Source organism: Hermetia illucens, chromosome 3 (assembly GCF_905115235.1).
Source record: "Hermetia illucens chromosome 3, iHerIll2.2.curated.20191125, whole genome shotgun sequence".
Classification (NCBI taxonomy): Eukaryota; Metazoa; Arthropoda; class Insecta; order Diptera; family Stratiomyidae; genus Hermetia; species Hermetia illucens.
In genome coordinates, this window is record NC_051851.1 from 25,910,895 (window position 1) to 25,931,269 (window position 20,375).

A 20,375-nucleotide genomic window follows, 5' to 3' on the forward strand; every position below is an offset into this window, starting at 1 on the left:
ATGTTCCTGGAAGGTCGGGGAATTATTTATCTAATGGGATATTATTCCAGGAAGGTCGGGGATTTATTTATCTAATGGGATGTCATTCCAGGAAGGTCGGGGATTTATTTATCTAATGGATTGCAGATGGTTGGCATCTGCTTCGTCGACTATGACTTATGCAAAGGGTCTGGGGAAAAGCATTCTGCAAGGTGGTCCTAAACATCGAAACTGATTGTGTTCTTCTGGGTAGTACAAGAAAGAGGAAAAAGGACTCTCACATTTGATCGGTATTTTCAAAACCCAGACGATGTGAAAGGTGTCCCATATTAAATAACTTCGAGCCTTCGTATATTACTTAAATAAAATCTATAATTCAAAATAGATTTCCTTTTGTTAGCTTAATTTCTATATTACGTGCTCTTATTGAACACACTGTATGTTATTAGCAATAGCGTGGCTGCCAAAAATAGAAATTACACTACTTACCTTACCAAATCGTCTTGCATAATTTATTTCCACAGCCAAGTTTCCCCTTTTGGACGGGTAAACCCCTAAAACTACAACTGAATATTTCTTGCCTACCGCACTCCCCTACAAGAACTTTTCATCAAAGCTGCCTTGCTCCCTACAACCTCAGTGCATCTCAAACTGCAAGAACAATCCGCATTCAATTGACATTTCTCTCCGTCCAGCTAATTTATTTTCAATTTAGTCTGGTTTACGTATTTTACTTTGCATCCGTCGCTGCAGAGTTTTAGGCCGTGAAAATTTGTGCGTGATTACTTCCACTAGTGTGCATTTTTCCTTTTCGTTGCCGCATAACATAATCAACTGAAAATTCGCACAGAAACTGTAGATAGAGAAAAAGTACCGTGAAATTTTTGGAGCTGCAAGCTGAGAAAACAAGAAGCAAATTATGTCAATAATTTTTTGACGTTTCATTTTTTTGCAATCCAAAACATTCAAAAATTATTCTGAGAATTGGAGACGAAAACCCGGGATAGATTTTACGTACCACGACCAAAGCAGGAAGAGATAAGTTAGAGTTAAATAGTGATCGTATTCGGAATTCAGGGATCCACAGAGAACAATGTCGACCGTTGGCGATAACCTTGAAAACGCCAGCCACGAAACTACCAGCGGCACAACCGTTTCGTTCAGCACGACGGTCACAGAAGTCTCGAATCCAAGCACAGATAGCAATGGCATAAAGGACAGCACACCAGCCTCCACGGTGGTTCCGTCAGCCTCTACAGAAGGAACCGTCGAGGTGACGAGTACAGATCGGGTACCGGCTTTCATTCCAGCTCGGTCGCAGCCATCCGAGGAACGCTGTTGCTGGATCTGTTTCGCCACCGAGGAGGACAACAAACTGGCGGCCTGGGTGCAACCCTGCCAATGTCGAGGCACAACAAAGTGGGTTCATCAGAGCTGCCTGCACCGGTGGATCGACGAAAAGCAGAAGGGAAACGCGTTGCGGAGTGTGAGCTGCCAACAATGCCAAACGGAATACATCATCGTGTACCCGCCCATGGGAAACTTCGCCGTTATCCTAGAAGGTTTTGATAACATCGTCAAGCGATTGAGTCCGTTCATCGCGGCCGGGGCAATTGTGGGGTCGATTTACTGGACCGCAGTCACCTACGGAGCGGTCACTGTGCTGCAGGTAATTGCGATTATTTCTAATCGAATGCATGATAATGAACAATTGTTATTGTGAGACCTGACTTTCCTCCCGTCCACTTATCAGATGTTTATAGAATGCTCGGCTGGGAATTGAATGGAGTTTTGTGGAGGCGAATAATGCGATAAGCTTATCTCGTCAGTTTTGACTGAATTGAATGCTTTATTTAGTCATTATTAGAATCTGTAGGCAGCCATAGTAGCCTTTTATTTAGCATTTATTTGCATTAGACTAATGTGCGGACTGTTTGGTAACAACACGTGGGAATTTCATCACAATTTCATTTGCTCGTGGCATTGTCTCGACGCATCCATCAACTCATACTGATTTGCTCCTTTGATTGCTCGCTCTGATTGCATAACATACTCAAATTTTGTTATGATTGATTAGAAGTAATACAAAACGAATTTATGTGGATTAAAGTCCGTCTTATTGTGGCGCATATTCAATTGATGATGACCATGATTTCTGAGTTGAAGCTTGGTTTTAATATTGGTTGATAGCATGGTTCATATTCATTGCCGAAAGTTATCCTTTTTATATAAGCAAAACACTTTTTGTCCACATATTCCGTCATCAACATCGATGTAAGACTTTTTAGCCGGGAAGAGAGCCGCAAAGCTCTTCAGGAACTCAACATAAACAAAGGTCCCGGCCCCAACTTAATCCCTCCCTACTTTTTTATGCAGTGCATTGATCTATTGACGAATCCTCTGTACATAAACCTTAACAAATCGCTCTCAACGGGCATCTTCCCATCCGCGTGGGAATCCCCCGTCTATCTACAAGAGTGGCGATAGAAGGTCTGTGGGTAATTATCGACAAATCGCTATTTTGTCAGCAATCCCTAAACTCTTTGAGAAACTCGTCTGTAATAAACTCACTCCTGTCATCAACTCGCTTCTCAACGAGCAACAACAACATCGGTTTAGAAAAGGCATGTCGACCTCCACAAATCCAATTATCCTAGTTTCTGATGTTCTCTGCGAGTTGGAAAAAGGAAACCAGACTTTTTTTCCACGCATAGCTTTCAAAGAATAAAAATGCTTTCGTTGTTTTTTCCTAAGATAATCTTCATCAGCCTTTGCCCCATTCGGAAATTGGAGTCGACTCGTCCTGATCGGTTGCATATTTTTTCTCGGTCAAAGAGCTGCGCTGGATGCAGTCGCGTGGCTTTCAAATCACTATCCAGCATATCAAGCTTTGGTCGTTTTCCATCGACTTGGATGTTCGGACCAATTCTGGGGAAAAAAAGTCAAGCGATGGCGGCTTTACGGTTTCTTACCAGGGCAGAGGCAAATCGTCAGACGCTGCCTCACCTCTGCCCTGGGAGCAGCATGACCGTAGCGGCTCGCAGATGTTGAGGGCTCTGTCCTGGTAAGAAACCGTAAAGTTGTCATCGCTTGACTTTTTGGAAAAGTTTGGGTGCAAGCCCTAAGCGAGGGGTCTGTGGACCAGGAAAGAGGGAGTAAGTTGCTCCCCATTTGGTCCGGTCCAGCATTAAGTTGATGCGAACTTAGGACCCCATCATTCTCAAAACGAATAATTCTGGGAAGTTTATTCGCGCTAGGGCCAATTACGTGACCATACTATTTTTCCACAATATCGGTGCGACCCCATATCGATCGAGGGTATCCGCATTTCAAATGCGATCAAGGCATGTTACGTCACAAATTCAACCCAACATCTTCGTTTTCATTGCCGCGAGGCGTCGTTCATTGTCTTTTATTTTGGAGCGCCACTTTATCCGAGTTGCGCCATTGACTGATAGCATTGATTGGAGATATTTAAATAGCTCAGTTCTGGATAGATCATTAACATTGATAGTGCTGTTAACATAATATGCTGATCCCAAGCCCAGGAGGAGGGTTTGAGGCAACGTACTCTGTACTATCCTCAGTAAAACAAAAATAAAATGCTGAGATCAGGGAAAGAGATAAATAGAGTATAGTTGGAGTTATTCTACTATGCTAAATCCTACCTGATCTCTCTTGGTGACAGGTCCCGCGACAGGCCGACCATGAAAATACATACAATGTCGTTACAAACATGATGATCGGATTGAGTCAGAAGCCTCAGAGAAATGCTAGGGCGTCCACCTCATTCGACGCGGCAGGACGGGCCCCGGGCCTGTCGAGAAATGGGCAGGGGTTCTTGACGCATGGACGGCGCCAGGACGAACACAACGAACAAAACAAATACGTGTCTGCCCGCTAAATGTTGGTACGCTAACTGGAAAGACCGAGGAACTCGCAAGAGCCCTTCGGAAAAGGCGCATTGATGTGTGCGCTCTGCAAGAAACCCGATGGTCTGGCGCCAAAAGCTGCGACATTGAACGCGAACGCGGTAAAAATGGCTACAAACTTCTCTATTTTGGTAACCCACACACTCAATATGGTGTTGGCATTGCCATCTCTGAGGGTTTCCGTGATGCCATTAAAGAAGTCGAATGATTTGATGATCGGCTGACGAAGCTCACCATTATATCAGCTGATCGCACTATTCACTTCTTCACCGCGTACGCACCACAGACAGGTCGATCTGACGCCGGGAAAGATGCCTTCTGGCAACTTCTCATTGAAAAGACTTGTCACGTGTCTGCTGACGACTATATCATCATTCCCGGCGACCTTAATGGTCATGTGGGTGAAAAGGCAGACGGTAACAGGTGCCACGGGGGAAAGGGGTTCGGAGCGCGAAATGAGGGTGGCGAGCGTATAATCGATTTTGCGGACACCCATGACCTTGTACTTATGAATATATGGTTCATCAAAAGATTGTCTCATCTTCCTACATTTTATAGTGGGAACAGTAAAACGCAAATCGACTATATTCTCATAAGACGCCAACATTTTACCACTGTCACTGATTGCAAAGTCGTTCCCTATGAGACCATCGCACCTTAATATCGGCCGTTGATTGCCGCCCTGCGAATTAAGCCACCGATAAAACAGCGTGAGGAACGCACTGGCCCGCGACGCATTAAATGGTGGCGATTTGGTGAGAAGAAAGAAGAAACGATCTCACTCATACGATTGCCGACCATTACGAATGTGGAAGAATCATGGAACCAAATGAAAGACACGATCCACAAAGCGGCCTCTGCAACCCTCGGGGTCACCAAGCCGGGTAAGGGGTACATCAACCGAGATACTTGGCTTTAGAATGACGATGTTGAAATGAAGGTCCGTGAAAAGAAACGCCTCTATTACAAGTTTCTCGACGATAAAACGCTGGCCAATTTAAAATAAAATTTTTAAATTTATAAGAATGCCAACCCTGAAGCAAAGAAAGCAGTCGCTGTCATCTGAGCGGACCATTACAAAAATCTTTACGATAAAATGGACACTCGGGATGGCGAGAGAGATCTGTATCGACTTGCTTAAGGCGGAATGAACGGTACTTTATTTACCAACTGTCGAGCCGCAACGGATAGATGGCGAGAATACTTAGAGCAGATTTCAACTGAAGAATTTGCTCATCCTCCACTTCCACAATCATTGCCGACATTTGGACCAGTTCCACCAGTCAGCGCAATTGAAGTCGAGGAGGCAATAAGACAAATGAAGTCGGGGAAAGCAACAGGACCTGACGACATCGCATCTGAGCTCTGGAAAGCGAAGAGCTGGGACCCAACACTGTGGCTCAGTGAATTCTTTAACCGGGTTATTCAGGAAGGAAGAGCACCATCTGACTGGCAAGAAAGTACCAATGTTCCAATATGGAAAAAGATAGGTAGTCAAACAGAATGTTCAAATTACTGACCGATCCGGTTACTTTTTCATACTATGAAAATTTTTGATCGCATTCTTGATAACCGTATTCGCGAAATCGTTGAAATAACCGTGAATCTAACCGGATTTGTCAAAAACTGCGGAACTACTGACGCAATACACAGCGCGGTTACTCATGGAGAAACGCCATTGCTCTCTTTACATTGCATTTCTCGATCTAGAGAACGCGTTTGACCGTGAACCACACGAATTCATCTGGTATGCTTTACGACAACACAGCCAGAAGAACTCATGCGCTGTGTTCAATTCCTCTACCACGATTCGAAAAGTAAAGTTCAAAGTATGGCGGGTGTATCAAAACCGCTTCGTGTTTCTGTTCTTGTTATGGACACCGTCTCACGGGATATCCAACGTCAGCACCCTACACATTGCTTTATGCAGATGAAATTTTCCTAGCATCACATAGCAAAAATGATTTCCAGCAACTTGTCCAAAAATGGAATGATCGCCTCATGCAACACGGTCTCAGATTGAATTTAAAGAAAACTGAATTTTTGACGACCGATCCCCATGAAACAGGCACAATCACTGTCAGCGTGTCAGTGACCTGCCCAGGACTGAGCGATTTAAATACCTCGGGTCAATGCTATCAGTCAATGGAGAATTGCGTTTTGAAATTGCTTCACACATAAACGCAACCTGGATGAAGTGGCGTTGCACAACTGGTGTCCTTTGTGATCGACGTATCAACGAACGTCTCAAATCTAAAATTTACCGCAATGTCGTCCGTCCGCTCGCCCTCTATGGTTCTGAGTGTTGGCCGACTCTAGAAGACAATGAACGGCGTCTTGCGATAATGGAGACGAAGATGTTGCGTTGGACTAGTGGCGTAACACGTTTTGATCACATCCGAAATGAGAAAATTGCGAGAGAGGCGTTTTCGATGGTATGGTTACGCAATTCGTGCTAACGAGAATTCACTTGCCAAGATTGGTTTGAACATCGAAGTCGATGGTAAACGACCAAAAAGCCGGCCGAAACAACGGTGACTTGATACGCGGGATCGGGATTTAAAAGCCTCGAGATTGCACCCAGACCAGACATTCGATAGACCCAAATGGCGAAATTAATCACGACGAGCCGGCCCTGCTTGTGAACGGGACAAAGGCTGAAGGAAAAGAAGAGTGATAGTGCCTGTTTCATTAGAATCGGTCGTCTGTTTTATTCAAATTCAATTAGAGATTCATTTTTGAACAAATTGCTCGAGATCAGCTTTTCTATGGGATGCTAGGAAAACAGCATCTCCATAAAGTAGTGTTAAGTTTTTTTCACGAAGACTGTCACTCGTGACACCCGACGTCCAGCATCGTACCCATTACTCTGTGCAGATGATATTTTACTTGTGTCTCCCAACAAAACTGATTTTGAGCAACTTGTCCAAAAGTGAAATAATCGCCTCATGCAGCGCAATCTCTGACTGATTCTAAATAAAACAGAATTTTGGAGTCCTGATTTCAATGAAACCGACATTATCACTATCAGTTTTAGTGATCCACCGAGAACTGACCGATTCAAATATCTCAGATTAATGCTATCTGCCAATTTTGAGATTTGCTATGAAATTGGCTCATCTATCAACGCAACTTAGATGAAATAACGTTCCACAATTCTCGTTCGCGATAGACGCATCACCGAACGTCTCTCGTTATTAACGATCTTCGTTGTGAACCAAGTTGGGTGCAAATGCAGACAAGCAAAGGAAAAACGGACATAACAGGAGATGAGAACGGAAAGGATATTGTAAAAGGTGCTAAGAGTTTGGTCGTTGGGTTGCATAATATCTAATCTCAGTTGAAAGACACTAAAGCTGAGTTGAGACCGGCAAAGTTGACTTTGCGGAAGTTGAATTTAGTAGATTTACGCACAGTTTTGGAGTTTGAACGGAGGAGCTCCCTTTCAAATTCAAGTAGGGGATAATGAGCGACATACGGGGATGTGCAAGAAAATAAAGAAAAATGGCCCTCGGGGAGGTCGAAAAGGAAGTGATCGAGAATGCAACCCAAGGAGTTTTTGATGGTATTGAAATTCAAGGCAGCGCAAGTGTTCATAAAGGAAAGGAAGGAATTCCGCCCTTCTCCCCGAAAAATGTTAGCGGCTGTTGATCTAAAGCGTAAGCTGAAAATTCCTGGGGAGAATGAATAGAGAGCATTACCGGTAACTTACAAATGTATCTGCAGAAATGTAGTAAGTTATGCAGTTTCCATTTTGACACCCATTGGAAAATCAGACCTTTCAGAATGTCACAGTTCGCCCTGTTTCAGCTGGCTGCTATCTGATATTATCACTAAGCAATATTTCGTAAAGCGTTATTGGAATGATCACCCTAACCGCCACCTAATGGACAAAACATCATCTTCCCGTAACATCTGCTGTAGAATGTGTTTTTCGATTCTTTCTTATGAATTTTATGCATGATTCGTTCTTCTATTTTCAAATTAGTCCGAATCGTTTAATCACTGCTCATTTAGAATAAATTTACCTCTTTTAATTCCTTTCTATTTCCAGATCGTCGGTCACAAAAAGGGACTAGCATTAATGGAAAATGGTGATCCGTTGGTTCTTTTAATCGGACTTCCTGCAATTCCGGTTGGTCTAGTTCTGGGCCGCATGATCCGATGGGAGGAAGCTGTGCTGCGAATCATCCGTAACAAGCGAAGTGTTGCCCGAAAATTCCCATTAATGAGTCTGATAGTTCCATATCCGTAAGTTATACATTAACCTCTTCCAAATCTACATCACTCATTTTGAAACCATATCCATTCAACAGCGATGAGGAAGAAGACGATCAAAACCAAAATCAAACAGCGCCATCAATGTCGGATGCACTTTCCGTCACACGAATCCTGTGCGGTGCTCTTTTGCTGCCAACGATTTCCTCTCTAGTCGGACGATTGCTATTCGAGTCAGTAGAAAACACCCTCCACCGGACACTGCTCGGTGGTCTCACATTCATCACGGTGAAGGGAATTCTGAAAATCTACCTGAAACAGCAACAATACAGTCGCAAGCGGGAACGAAAAGTTGTCGATTACACGCCATCAAACGTACAACACTACATTCGGCATGTACGACATTCGGGCGGCGGGGCAGATCGCGACCACGATAATTTGGTGTAAGTTTTGCCAACTTTTTCCTAATCCAATTTGCTATTATCCATTTTTTAATTGTTGATATAAAGAGAAATGTTTGATGGGAGTCATAAACTAATGACGATTTACATATTATTGTTACGTTTTATGTTGTTTTAAAAAAAAATTAAAAATACCAAGAAGAGGCATAATTCTGGAGGTGGAAGGACAGATTTTGCATTAGGAAAATAAATCAAGTGAAATGCTCTCGTTCGGAAGAGGAGGGAATGTGTTGAGAGACAAAAGTCGAGTTTTTTTTTCTGTTTGTTTGATTATTTCAAATAGTCAAATGAATTTTTTACGCTACCTTTGAAATTGATGTAGTCAATAAATATAAATTTTTGTAAAAAGAAATATATCCTCTAGATAGAAATTGCGTCTTTGTATACACATGAAGTGATGGAACGTGATGAAATCACGACTTGGACTAGATATGACTATTCTTGTAAATTTACGAATGTTTCCGACTTCTTCAATGCATGCTTTGTGAATATATTGTATATATTGATATTAGAAATATAGCTAACAACTTTTACAGTCGATACGTTACGATCAGGAGACAAAAGATGTATTTGAATATATTTTTGAAAAGTGGATTATTGTGTTTTGTTCTGATGATGAGTTTGGATTGATGCAATTTGAGATATTAGGGATCCTAAGTCCACATCCACTCGATGTGGAACCGGAACGTTTGAGGCATAGCACCCAAGCATACAAAAAGAAAAAAGTCTATTGGTTTCCTCCATGGCAGAGGCAACTCATCAGGCGCTGCCTCACCTCTTCCCTGCGAGCAGCGTGACCGAAAGTAGAAATAGGTGGAAAACTCTCCTTTATGCAATTGGTCCCTACATTCCAGCCTATGATTTATTTATTTATTTAATGAGGACAATACACAGAAAACAAATTCCTTATTACATATTGTCCTCAGAGGGAGGAGCAAGTGAATGGCTTATTTTGCGCTTGAAACTAGAAAAGGAAATAGAGTCGAAGGACCCAAGCTGGAGGGCGTTGTAGGCCCGACATAACTTCGGGATCGGAGAGTGGAAGTAAATCTCGAGCCACGCGAAGGGTACATAAAAAATGCCCGCACTACGTGTGTTATGAGACGATACGGAAAGTAATATCCGAGTTGGTGGGGCAGTCCATCAGACAATTGCAGAGTTTGAAAGAGTACACATATCAAGGAAGATACGGGGTTGCTGTGGGGAGGGGAGATTAGGAGTGCGGAGTCGTGACGGATAATCAACCCGTGGAAGGTTCTTTTTGTAAAAGAGGATCCGGGTGAATTTGCATTGTACAACTTCAAGAGCGCGGCAGTCCCGAATGCGGAAGGGGGACCAGATTACACAGCAATATTCAAGGATGTTTCTGACAAGGGAATTGAAGAGTGTTAAGGAGAGCTGGATTGAGGTAAAGTCGAAGGAGGAACGTAGGATAAAATCAGACATTTTGGAAGCTCTATTGATGATGTCAACGAAGTGGGAATTGAAACGAAGTTTATCGTCGAATATTACACCCAGGTCTTTGAAGGAGATCAGTAGTGAAAGGGGTTGTAAACTGAGAGAATAGGAAAAGGATGTTAGGGAGGGTTTAAGCGAATAGCACATTCAGTGACATTTGCTCAGATGCAGTGTTAGCTTGTTAACAGAACACCAACGGACCACAGTATCAAGGTTGGACTGCAAGAGAGCACAGTCCAGCGGAGACGAAATAGAGGCAAATAATTTAAGGTCGTCTGCGTAAAACAAACACCGGGAGGGGAGTTCATTGATAAAAAACAGGAAAAATAGGGGGTCAAGTGTAGAGCCTTGGGGAACACCAGAGGAAGGAGAGAAGGAACGAGAGAGTAACAATGAAAAGAAACTTTGCAGAAACGGTATGAGAGATAGGAGGAAATCCAGGAGGCGACTGAGGGAGGGAAGTCTAGTGATGAAAGTTTAGAGAGGAGGATGTTATGGTCAACAGTATCAAAGGCTTTGGAGAAATCGGTATAAATAACATGTACCTCCTGACGCGAATTCAAGCATTTAGCAGCAAAGTTGGTAAAGACCAGAAGGTTTGAAGCCGTAGATCTGTTTCACGAAATCATGCTGCTCTTTGACAATGAGGTGTCCGAAATGCGCGTCCAACCAGTCATTGACGTATCTTTCCAGAATTTTGGAGCAAGAGGAGAGAAAAAAAATGGGGCGGTAGTTCACAGCAAGGGAATTGTCTCCACTCTTGAGGATAGGGATGATAAGGGCCTCTTTCCAAAGACGGGGAAAGTAGCATTCATCTAGACTTTTGTTGTCGATTATACTCAGGGGGAGGGAAATGTGTTTTCTACAGTTAATGAGGAAGAGGTTAGGAAGCGTATCGGGGCCAGGTCCGACATTGGGGTCAAGATTACCAATGAAGGCGTAAGGAGAGGAATGGCCAGAGATTTGGAACAGTCTGCATTTATGAGAGGTGTAGAGGGTGGAGGGCTCGAGGGAGAAAACACTGAAAAGAAATAGGTGCAGAGTAGGTTGCAGGATTGTTGTGGGGAGTTGGCAGTGGAGTCAGCGAAACTAATAGAAGAAGGGAGAGATTGAGTGGGATTACGGGAATTGCGAGCGTGAGAACAAAATGGTCATAAACAAAATAAAAGAATAAACTAAAGTTTTTTTAAATGATTTAAAATTATTAGACGATTTTTGCTTTTTCGCTTGTACTATTTATTATATTTGCATATATGACAATATTTCGAAAACCACTTGTTCCCTTCATCAGTGCAGACGTGTAGCACTAAACAAATGGCTCCCGAAATATCGGTATATATCCGACCGCATTATATCATTATTTGTCGAAGATGAGCAACATGTCTTACCGGAGTGGATATACTTATTCGGGGCTACAGAAGCCAATAGTGCAAAATTTTCGTTGTACTTGAAGTCAAAGAAGGTGGCAGATTACACAGTACTTCAGTTGTTTTTGAATTCAAGATGCTCGGTTATGCATCCATCATAATATATGCCAGTTGTGAGATTCAGAAATCCAGGTTGTTCTAATTTAATGGCGCAGTTTATCATTGGCTGAGAACAACAACCCAAGGTACTTGCAGCGCTGAAGTTTTAGGCGGTTCGCTGGTATTGTGAATGATCGTGTCTGTCTGTCGGTCTTCAAAAAATTTGAATTTCTAATTACGCATTATCCTCAAGGGGAGGGACAAATAAGTAGCGTAATCCAAGCTTAAAACTAAGTAAAGAGACAGAACTTCAATACTGTTTGACCATTAATCCGCTATACGTAGTCCATAAACCTTCGGTTTCTTAAAAAACACTTATAAAGTTTTAGCTTCAATTCTTGCTCTTCAGCATCATAATTAGAACGTCGTTCGGACCGGAAAATTTGCTTTGGTTACGACGATTGACATCTGACATGATACTTTACCTGTTTCACAATGCCTGTCTTCGGACAGGCCAAGAGTGTATAGGATCGGGCTGAGAGTAGGTTCATGCAACTGACGAAGATCTGCTTGTCTGCTGGTAATGTGTTAGGGGCAAGTAGATCTGGCGGGGGGTGAGCCGAAGCAACAGCCCGTGGATCGACTTCCCTGCACTGGAGAAGGTGCTAAGGTGGAACATACGCCGAAGGCTGCGTGGCAAATGGGGCACCTTCAGTTTCAAATAAGACCTTTACCCTGGTGGCCGGACTAGACAGGGTGGACATTCTTCCCGGACTACTCGTGGAACCAAGACATGGACTCAATATTAAGAATAAATAAACTGACGATAGAAGACGAGGGGGTGTTGCCAGGCGCATCATCGAAGGACGAGCTGCTGGCATCCAGCCAGGAGACAATAGCCGTCAAGAGCAGTACAGTCGTTGCACCGCGATGCTGAAACCAACCGCAGGGACCTCCCGTATCGAGGCGGTAGATGGACTAATGGTTTCCAACCTGGAATCCACTGCCGTCAAGCAGGGTGTAGCGAGTACCAGGCATAGTACTCCTAACTTGAAACCCTCGACTTCGGAGGATCCCTCAAAATTAAAGATCGATAAGAACGTTGATCACTGGAAAGCGATTTAGAAGCGGTGTCCTGCTTAAGAGCCAGTACAAGAAGGCTATGCATATTCTCAGCAAGATTGCTAATAATAAAGAGGTCGGTACTGTCGACGAGCGGGATAAAAAAGACCAGGCTAAATACCAGGCGATTGTTGAGGAATACAACAGCGAACATCTGGCAGACGACCAGAAGGCGAAGCCCATCGCTCTGAAACGCAACCGATCTCAAGATGAGGTCGAGCAAGATCACAAGCGGAGCAGAGTGGGTAAGAGCTCAGATTCTAAGCAACATCTGAAGAAAAGTACGCAACAACAACCAGCCGATGAGCCACGAACTGAGAAACCCTTCAGTGACATGGCTAGGAGCCACTTACGTGTGGCGCTGGCGGATGGTAATTCCACTAGTAGCAAACTAGCGCCGGAGGCCTGGACTACTGTTGAGACCAGGCTATCGCAGATGGTCATTGAGCATCTCCTAGACGCCGAAGGTCTGTGGGTTCCACGTTATAATTTGCGAGAACCAATTCTCCAGAGACTTTCGGTTCGTGTGTTGCTAAGATCAGCGACTTCTTCCTTGAGGAAGACATCGACATCGCACTAATACAGGAACATTGGGTTGGAGGCGACCGAGCCATCAGAGGGCTCCAAAGCAAATAATTCAATTTATTCCACAGCATAGAAGACGCTGATCAGGACAGACCTAGAGCATGTATCTTCGCTTTTCTGCAGCGACCTAGGATCAGAGAACGTACATCTTTCCTCGGCTTACATGGCTCACGACCGATCAGCTTCGCCAGAAGAACAACTAACAGTGCAGTACACCAAACTTCCATTTCCCCAGCTCAGAGAACTGTGACGGTTGGAAGGAGTTACTAGATATCACCCTAACAACCGACAATGGGGTTCTTAGGGTGGTAAACTGGAGAGTGTCTGACCAGAGATCCTCCTTATATCACAATTGGATACTTTTTAGTCTAGGTCTCGCCGCAGAGGGTTTCAAACCCTTCAGAGACCCCATAAGGATCGACTGGAGAAAGGTTGGTCAAATAATTAAGAACAAACTCTCCGGTGTGCAAATTCGCAACATTTTCACGACAGACGAACTGAAGTCAAAGGTCGGGGCTCTGGAAAAGGCATTCGAAACCGCCGTTAAAGTCTCGTGTCCTACTAAGTACAGTAAAAAGACACTGCCACTGTGGTGGAATGAAGATCTCTCCAGTCTCAGAAAGCTGATAAGGGATACAGGTATGAATATTGGCAACCATACAAGGACTGCCTGAAGAAGTACAATTCGGCAATCAAGACTGCCAAGAGGCGATCTTGTTTGCACTTTTGTCAGAACATCGAAACCACCAGCAAATCTGCGAGACTCAGTAAGATTCTGTTCAAGAAACATAAGAGCCCATCCTTCCTTAAAAAGTCGAAAGGCTTGTGGTGCAGCAGGGTTAACAACATCCGAGATTTATTTCGACAACATTCGAAATTTATCAATGCGAGCGGATAGGTGACGCCGCCGGCGCTCTCCATGGTTTTTTAGAACTCGCCACTCGCCAGCGGTGAAACAGTTCCCTTGGTTGGAGACAGAGGAACCGCATGGAAAACCAACCGGTCTCTTCTGCTCCAACCGTCGTACAGTGTGCACGCAGTCGTGATTAACGGATTTTAACTAAAGAAAGAAAAATATTGTGAATATTTTGCTACTTTTACACGCCTTGCTTTCAACTGGCTTTGCTTTTCGCTCGTTACTTTTTTCGGTGAATTTGATGTTTTTGAAGTATTTGGAAGGCATGTTCAGTTCCCAATCTTCAAGCAAAGTCCCAGTGCCAGACTGAGTCAGAGCCTTGCTTGGAGGGTTTGCGGCCGCCCCAGCCGTGCGAGACTATCAAATCAGTAATTACCGAGGATAAGATCGGCTGTGCTATAAACAGCTTCTCCGCATATAAACCTTCGAGCCCAGATGATACATTGCCAGTCATGCTACAGAAGCAGCAGGAAAGGCTTGTGTCATGACTCGTTGAGATTTACCGGAGCTGTATCTCTTTTAGGTTACGTACCACAGTCTTGGAGACGCGGACGAGTGGTTTTCATACCGAAAGTAGGCAGGCGCGGCCATGAGTACGCGAAGGACTTTCGACCAATCATCCTCACCTCCTTCGTGCTGATGACCCTCGAGCGCGTCCCGAACATGCACTTAAGGACGATGCATGCCTACCTCAAAGGAAAATCCACAGAAACCGCCCTCCACGAGGTACTTGGTACGGTTGAGTGGTCACTGCAGTACAAGCAGTATACCCCAGCTGCCTTCTTGGATTTAAAGGGAGCTTTCAACGCCATCAAGAAAGCCATGACCAGTATTGCATTGGAGGGTATCTTACGCATTGGATTATATCCATGCTAAGTACTAGAATAATCCAGTCGGATCTGGGAGACAACCACCTGACCAATGCTGTAAACAGAGGCACGCTCCACGGTGGCGTCATGTCTCCAGTGCTCTGGTTAATAGTGATGGACGAAATTTTACGAATATTGAACAACAGCGGATTGGAAGTAATGGCGTATGCCGACGACTTGGTGGTATTAGTGTGTGGTATGTTTCTGTCCATTATGAGCGACATCATGGAAGAAGCGTTGCGAAAGGTGCAAGATGCGCATAAATCCAACCAAAACGCAACTGGTGCTATTCACCACCAAGGCAAGGATACCTGAATTCCACCTATCACGGCTGAAAGAACAAAAATTTTTTCCTCCGATGTGAAGTATCTGGTTGTAATCCTGGATCCAAAACTAAATTGCAGATTGAACATAGAACTGAGGGTTAAAAAGGCTTGTGCAGCCTTCTATGCCTGCAAGAGAACCTTTGCAAAGAAATGGGGTCTCTGACCGAGGATGGTCAGGGATTTTCTGAATGTGCACCGTTGTGGTGCATTCAATCCTAACGAACGGCTCTATTGTATGGTCGCAGGCTTTGAGCAAAAAATACATTAGAACGAAGCTAAATAGGATTCAAAGAACCGCGTCTGCAGGTGCTACTGGGACTCTGCAGTCCTGCCCAGTAGATGCTCTCAATGTACTCCTGCACCTCCTCTCCCTAGACCTCCACATTAAATATGTTGCAGCGTGCAGTGCCGTCAGACTACATGAGTGCGGATGCTGGGCAGCGAAGTCCTACGGCCACAGTGACATCCTAGATAAAGTACCTCGGGAAATCTTGGCATTACCCACGAATTATGTCGTAAGCAAGCTGAACTTCACGAGAAACTTTGCTGTAGAGTTTCCAACCAGGGCAAAGTGGAAAACCGGCGGCAAGGTAATGACACAGTATTCTTTACCAAAAGATCAAAGATGGTCTGTGTAGTCGGCACGGGTGTTTTCTTGAATACACACAGTGTATCCGAGTCATATGGACTCCCAGGTATCGCTAGTGTATTCCAAGCGGAAGTACTGGCAATACTGGAAATCTGTTGATAGCTGGAGCGTGATCCGAACCCCAACTGCAATATAGTCATTTGGACCGACAGTCAATCGGCCATCAAGGCCTTGTACTCAACGACGACATCCTCCAGGCCCTTGGAGCAGTGCAGAGACGCGCTGAACTGTCCGGGTGGCACGCTCAAAGTCACCCTCCTCTAGGTTCCCGGGCATAGGAACATAGAGGGGGCTGAGTGGAGTGACGGATTGGCCAGGCGGGGCTCTGCTCTTGGCAGTCCTTTGGGGGCGGGTACAGTCGGTGTCTCCCTGGCGGCTGTCAAGGGTGGAGTCTACCCGCAATACTTAGCAGCCGCGGGCTTTAGATGGCGAAGGCTTACCAGCTGTGCCAAGTCAACGAAGATTTGAGCAGCTTATAACATAGCCCGACCACAAGAGCTCCTGTGTCAGACGCTTGCAAATGCATTCAAGATTACGGTGGTCTGCACAGGGCACTGGTCCATAGGAGACCATGCCAGCAGGCTCGTTATACCCTACAATTCGCATTGCCGAGGTTGCGGAGAAAGGGGGGGTGGGACCCCATGCACTTTCTCTGCGATTGCCCAGCTCTAGCTAAAGTCAGACTACGGACACTGGGTAAACCATTCTTTGGGGACGTCAGAGAGATTTTTAGCTGCAGGGTGAGAGAGCTGCTTTCACAACATCAGTCACGGTCTTAGGAGTTTGTCACAATAAAACTGCGCATCACAGCGCTAATTGGGTCGCACGTGGCGGCCACTGATACCTTACCCCTTTGAAATCTACCATGATTGCAATGATGTATTTGTTTGCACGACGGACAAGATGGTTGGCTTGTGGATCTACCACCTCAAAAACCGTACGAAGTTTTCGATGCCAGATGAAATGTTTTCAACCCCTAGTCGCTGGATCACAATCCTCTTCCCTGATATCTTGTCAAATGCCAGGAAAAGAGATATGGTCCTGTACGACCGAGCATTACTCCTTACCTCTGGTGATTTCAGGAGAACAACAACCCTGCCAGTCTTCCAGAATTCAGGAAAATAACAAACATATAGACAATGGGCTTCAAGCGGAACGGCCCATCAAATGGCTTTTCACACGAGACCTGAGCCTTGCCATTCTTTTGGAACTACTAATATACAACACACTTGTATACAATTATTAACTTTATTTGAACAGATATCGATATGGAGTATATTTCGAAACCTGGGCACCATGTAGCGGCACCTTCTTTTTCAGATTTTTGGATTGGGTAGTTTCTGAGAATGGGTCCGTTAAAGAAATGATCACTTTCGACCCCCCACCTTTTTGTGTTTTACACGAAACCTTAAAAATTAGAGATGAATGATGACAAGACAAATATTGCCTTGTTTTCCACAAATCATAAATATAGTTCTCATGAGGAAAAATAACAGAAAACCCAAAACTCCTTTGTTGTTTGTTCAATATAGCTCAGGTGACGCTGGCTGCGCTATGGGGAGTTCTGCTCGATTGACTGAAACTAACTTCATTGTTGTTAAAAGCAAAACGTCAGATTAGCGCTTGCAATTTCTCGCTGGTTATGGGGATGAAGTAGCGTTTTAGATTCTTTTAACGGCTTCGCGTACTTACAAGAAGGACGTCGACATTCTATGCGTAATGGTCCATGTGAGGATTGATGTAAGCGGGACTCGATTCGACAAATTATCTTTTGTTCACCCGGATCCGCAAGCCTGGAGTTGATGCTGGAGTTTCTCTGCCCAGAAAATGGACAGCTCGTTCGAACCAACTGATGATGTATTCAGTAAAGAAATTCTAGGCAACGAAGTAAGTATTATTGGTGAAATTCGAGAACTATGGTGCCCGCTTCCTCAGCGCAAACACATTAGTATACACCACCTCTGTCTCCTTGGGGCGGGAATGCTGCTTGTCGGGAACAGAGCTTCTCAAACTTTCAATTTGAATTTAAATATCCTTCGATTGGGAAATGTTCGGTTTTTGTTTTCTAGAGGAAACAATATTACTAAGAGAGTACCATCGAATTTAATGAAATAAGCAAAAGCTATCTAATCATTGTTCGAATACTCCATTTTTTCAGCTTCGCGAAGAATTACTCGCCTATAAATTCTCACCATCAGAACTTCAAGCCCTCTGTAAAGTACCATGTCGCGTACGGTTAAACCATCGCAACGTATATTACAGTCTAGAAAAGAAGGTCGTTGAAATGTTGAATCGAACAAATAAACCACTGGAAAGAAGGCAAGAGTACACTCTGAAAATACTCAACAACAAATTCAATCATTATTACAGCAAATTCTTGAAGTGGCAAGAGGACTACAAAGGTCGATTGAATGGTATTCGATCCAACCGAAAGTTAGGATCAATCCTCTACATTGAAAACTTAAGGGAAGCAGAGGAAGAAGAAATAATAGATGAATCAGAGCGATTAGCAAGTTCTTCACAATTAAGCAAACATACGAACTACTCTCTACAGATCCAATATACTCCCGGCACTGAGGAATTCCTTAAGACTCCGGCGGCTCGAGCGAAGACAGTATTGAGTAGTGAAGATATTGAAGATTTCCAGGAATTCGCACATGCTGGGATAGTAGTAGGTTCGGATGCGATCACTGATACTCAACCCACGAATAATATGCCATCACAACAGACCTATAGTGGATTTACGGGGGGACTTGATAAGAGGCTACAGAGCAGTCAAGTAACATCAACTCAAGAATATGTGGCCGCTTGAAATAGAGCTTTTTTGACATTATTTTTTAAATTTAAGTACTAATAGTTAGATCTGAGAATTAATTCCTTTTTTAAGATGTGTAAATCCTTCAGGACAGAAAGAAGATCCTTTATTAATTGTACAGACCGACGTGGTGTCTAGTTCTAAGTATATTATTATATGTTAATTTTTTTCAATAAAATGAATGTACGTAGAACAAATGGTTGTTATTCTTTACCATATATGTATATATACGGCTGCCATTTACTCTCCCATCGTACGAATCATGGTTGCCAATTTTCTCGAAAGTGTTTTTGCTCCGCCTAGGGCTTCGCGAGAAGCTTCCACTGCATTGTATGTTTCTGGAGCATTCTAGTCGTCAGCCACTTGCAATGACAAAATCTAATTAATGCTGTAAAAGATTCAGACAGTGTCTAAACCCTAAGATCCTTCCCGTGAGCGACACCCGGGTTACGACCGTCCATGCCTACCAACTCGTATTGAACTGTTCCGATTCTACCGATAACCTTCGCTTTCACGAGCGTCCGATCCAGTTTGACATTGTATCGCTTTGCTGCACTGCTTAAGTTGAAGAGTCCGTTATACACGATATCGCCGAACTGAAATTCACGAGCTCAGGGTCGCAAGTTGTAACCCCTCTCCTGTATCTCTCTTGTTTGGAGGATGCGCCCTTGAATCTCTGGACTCAAAATAGCAAGTTTATCCTAAGAACAGACTTCCAGGGTCGCACAATGCAAGACGTTCAGTCGTCATAAAAGGGCGTAGGTCCTTATCGAGACGGGTTTCGCTGAACGAAAAGCACAGGTGGTCTCTTTGATCAGGACCGATATAGGCGCGTATAGCAGCCAACAGTGAGCGCTTTACTCTCTCCAAGGCATTTGCCTGCGCGGACTATAAAGCACTGTAAATGTCTGAATGCTCCACTGGTTCAGAAGATCGCTGAAAACCACAAATTTAAATTGTCATCAGATATTATCATTTGAGATAATAAAACTTGTTTTTCCTGTTCGATAGTGTTGATTTTTATTTTGCAAAAACCGCTCCCTTGATCAGTGCTAACAAGTCCTTGTTAGTTAGTATGGCGCCGCTTATCGTTTTCGGCCGTTATATTTGAATGGGATTAATTAGCATGAATTCATTTAGAAACCTGTCGAAGGCACCAATTGAATTGCAAGTGCCAATTAAGAATGTGACTAGCATTATTTTCGAATCTTCCTTTCATAAAAAATAGAATTTAAGCCGGAGGTAAGTGTACTCTTGGCGGCATCAATTGCATGATTGAATTAACATAAAAAATGCATGCAACTCCATTTTCCGCCCAAATTCGCGGCTTTGCAAATAATATTCACGTTCATGCAATTATCGTATTCATGTTGCTAGTGGTTTGTCTGCGTTGCCCGATTTCACCGCGCACAGTACCCATCAACATAATTACGTTGAATTGTCCTCGTTTCAAGAACTTGTTAAACAAATTACAAAAAAACTATCTAAGCCGAATTGAAGATATCCCAATTGCTATTCAATATTTTTCATGTATTAAACAAATGTCATCTAATCGATACTTGATTTCAGCTTAGATAGT

At 43.8% G+C, this 20,375-nt stretch overlaps 2 protein-coding genes across 3 annotated transcripts; both read left to right on the plus strand.

Moving 5' to 3' along the window:
- The first annotated feature begins 640 nt into the window (after window positions 1-640).
- LOC119651423 (E3 ubiquitin-protein ligase MARCHF5) lies at window positions 641-9,184 on the plus strand. Its single transcript, XM_038055018.1, has 4 exons — window positions 641-1,648; window positions 7,966-8,162; window positions 8,228-8,572; window positions 8,730-9,184. Exons 1-4 carry the CDS (start codon window positions 1,073-1,075, stop codon window positions 8,770-8,772), a joined length of 1,161 nt encoding a protein of 386 aa, XP_037910946.1. The 5' UTR covers window positions 641-1,072; the 3' UTR covers window positions 8,773-9,184.
- Window positions 9,185-17,575: 8,391 nt separating this feature from the next.
- On the plus strand, window positions 17,576-18,981 carry LOC119651518. 2 transcript variants are annotated; one of them, XM_038055149.1, is made up of 3 exons: window positions 17,581-17,709; window positions 17,765-17,868; window positions 18,140-18,981. In XM_038055149.1, the coding sequence occupies exons 2-3, from the start codon at window positions 17,809-17,811 to the stop codon at window positions 18,791-18,793; spliced, it is 714 nt and encodes a 237-aa protein (XP_037911077.1). In that variant the 5' UTR covers window positions 17,581-17,709; window positions 17,765-17,808; the 3' UTR covers window positions 18,794-18,981. The 2 variants fall into 2 exon arrangements, with proteins under 2 accessions (XP_037911076.1, XP_037911077.1); XM_038055148.1 differs by having other exon boundaries at window positions 17,576-17,868.
- The last annotated feature ends 1,394 nt before the right edge of the window (window positions 18,982-20,375 follow it).

Bases quoted from the DNA above. Each gene is read 5' to 3' on its own strand.
- LOC119651423 (XM_038055018.1), top strand. From the start codon at position 1,073: ATGTCGACCGTTGGCGATAACCTTGAAAACGCCAGCCACGAAACTACC. The intron at 1,649-7,965 runs GTAATTGCGATT...TTCTATTTCCAG, and splicing joins GAGCGGTCACTGTGCTGCAG to ATCGTCGGTCACAAAAAGGG. The intron at 8,573-8,729 runs GTAAGTTTTGCC...AAAAATACCAAG, and splicing joins CGCGACCACGATAATTTGGT to AAGAGGCATAATTCTGGAGG.
- LOC119651518 (XM_038055148.1), top strand. From the start codon at position 17,809: ATGGACAGCTCGTTCGAACCAACTGATGATGTATTCAGTAAAGAAATT. The intron at 17,869-18,139 runs GTAAGTATTATT...CCATTTTTTCAG, and splicing joins AAGAAATTCTAGGCAACGAA to CTTCGCGAAGAATTACTCGC.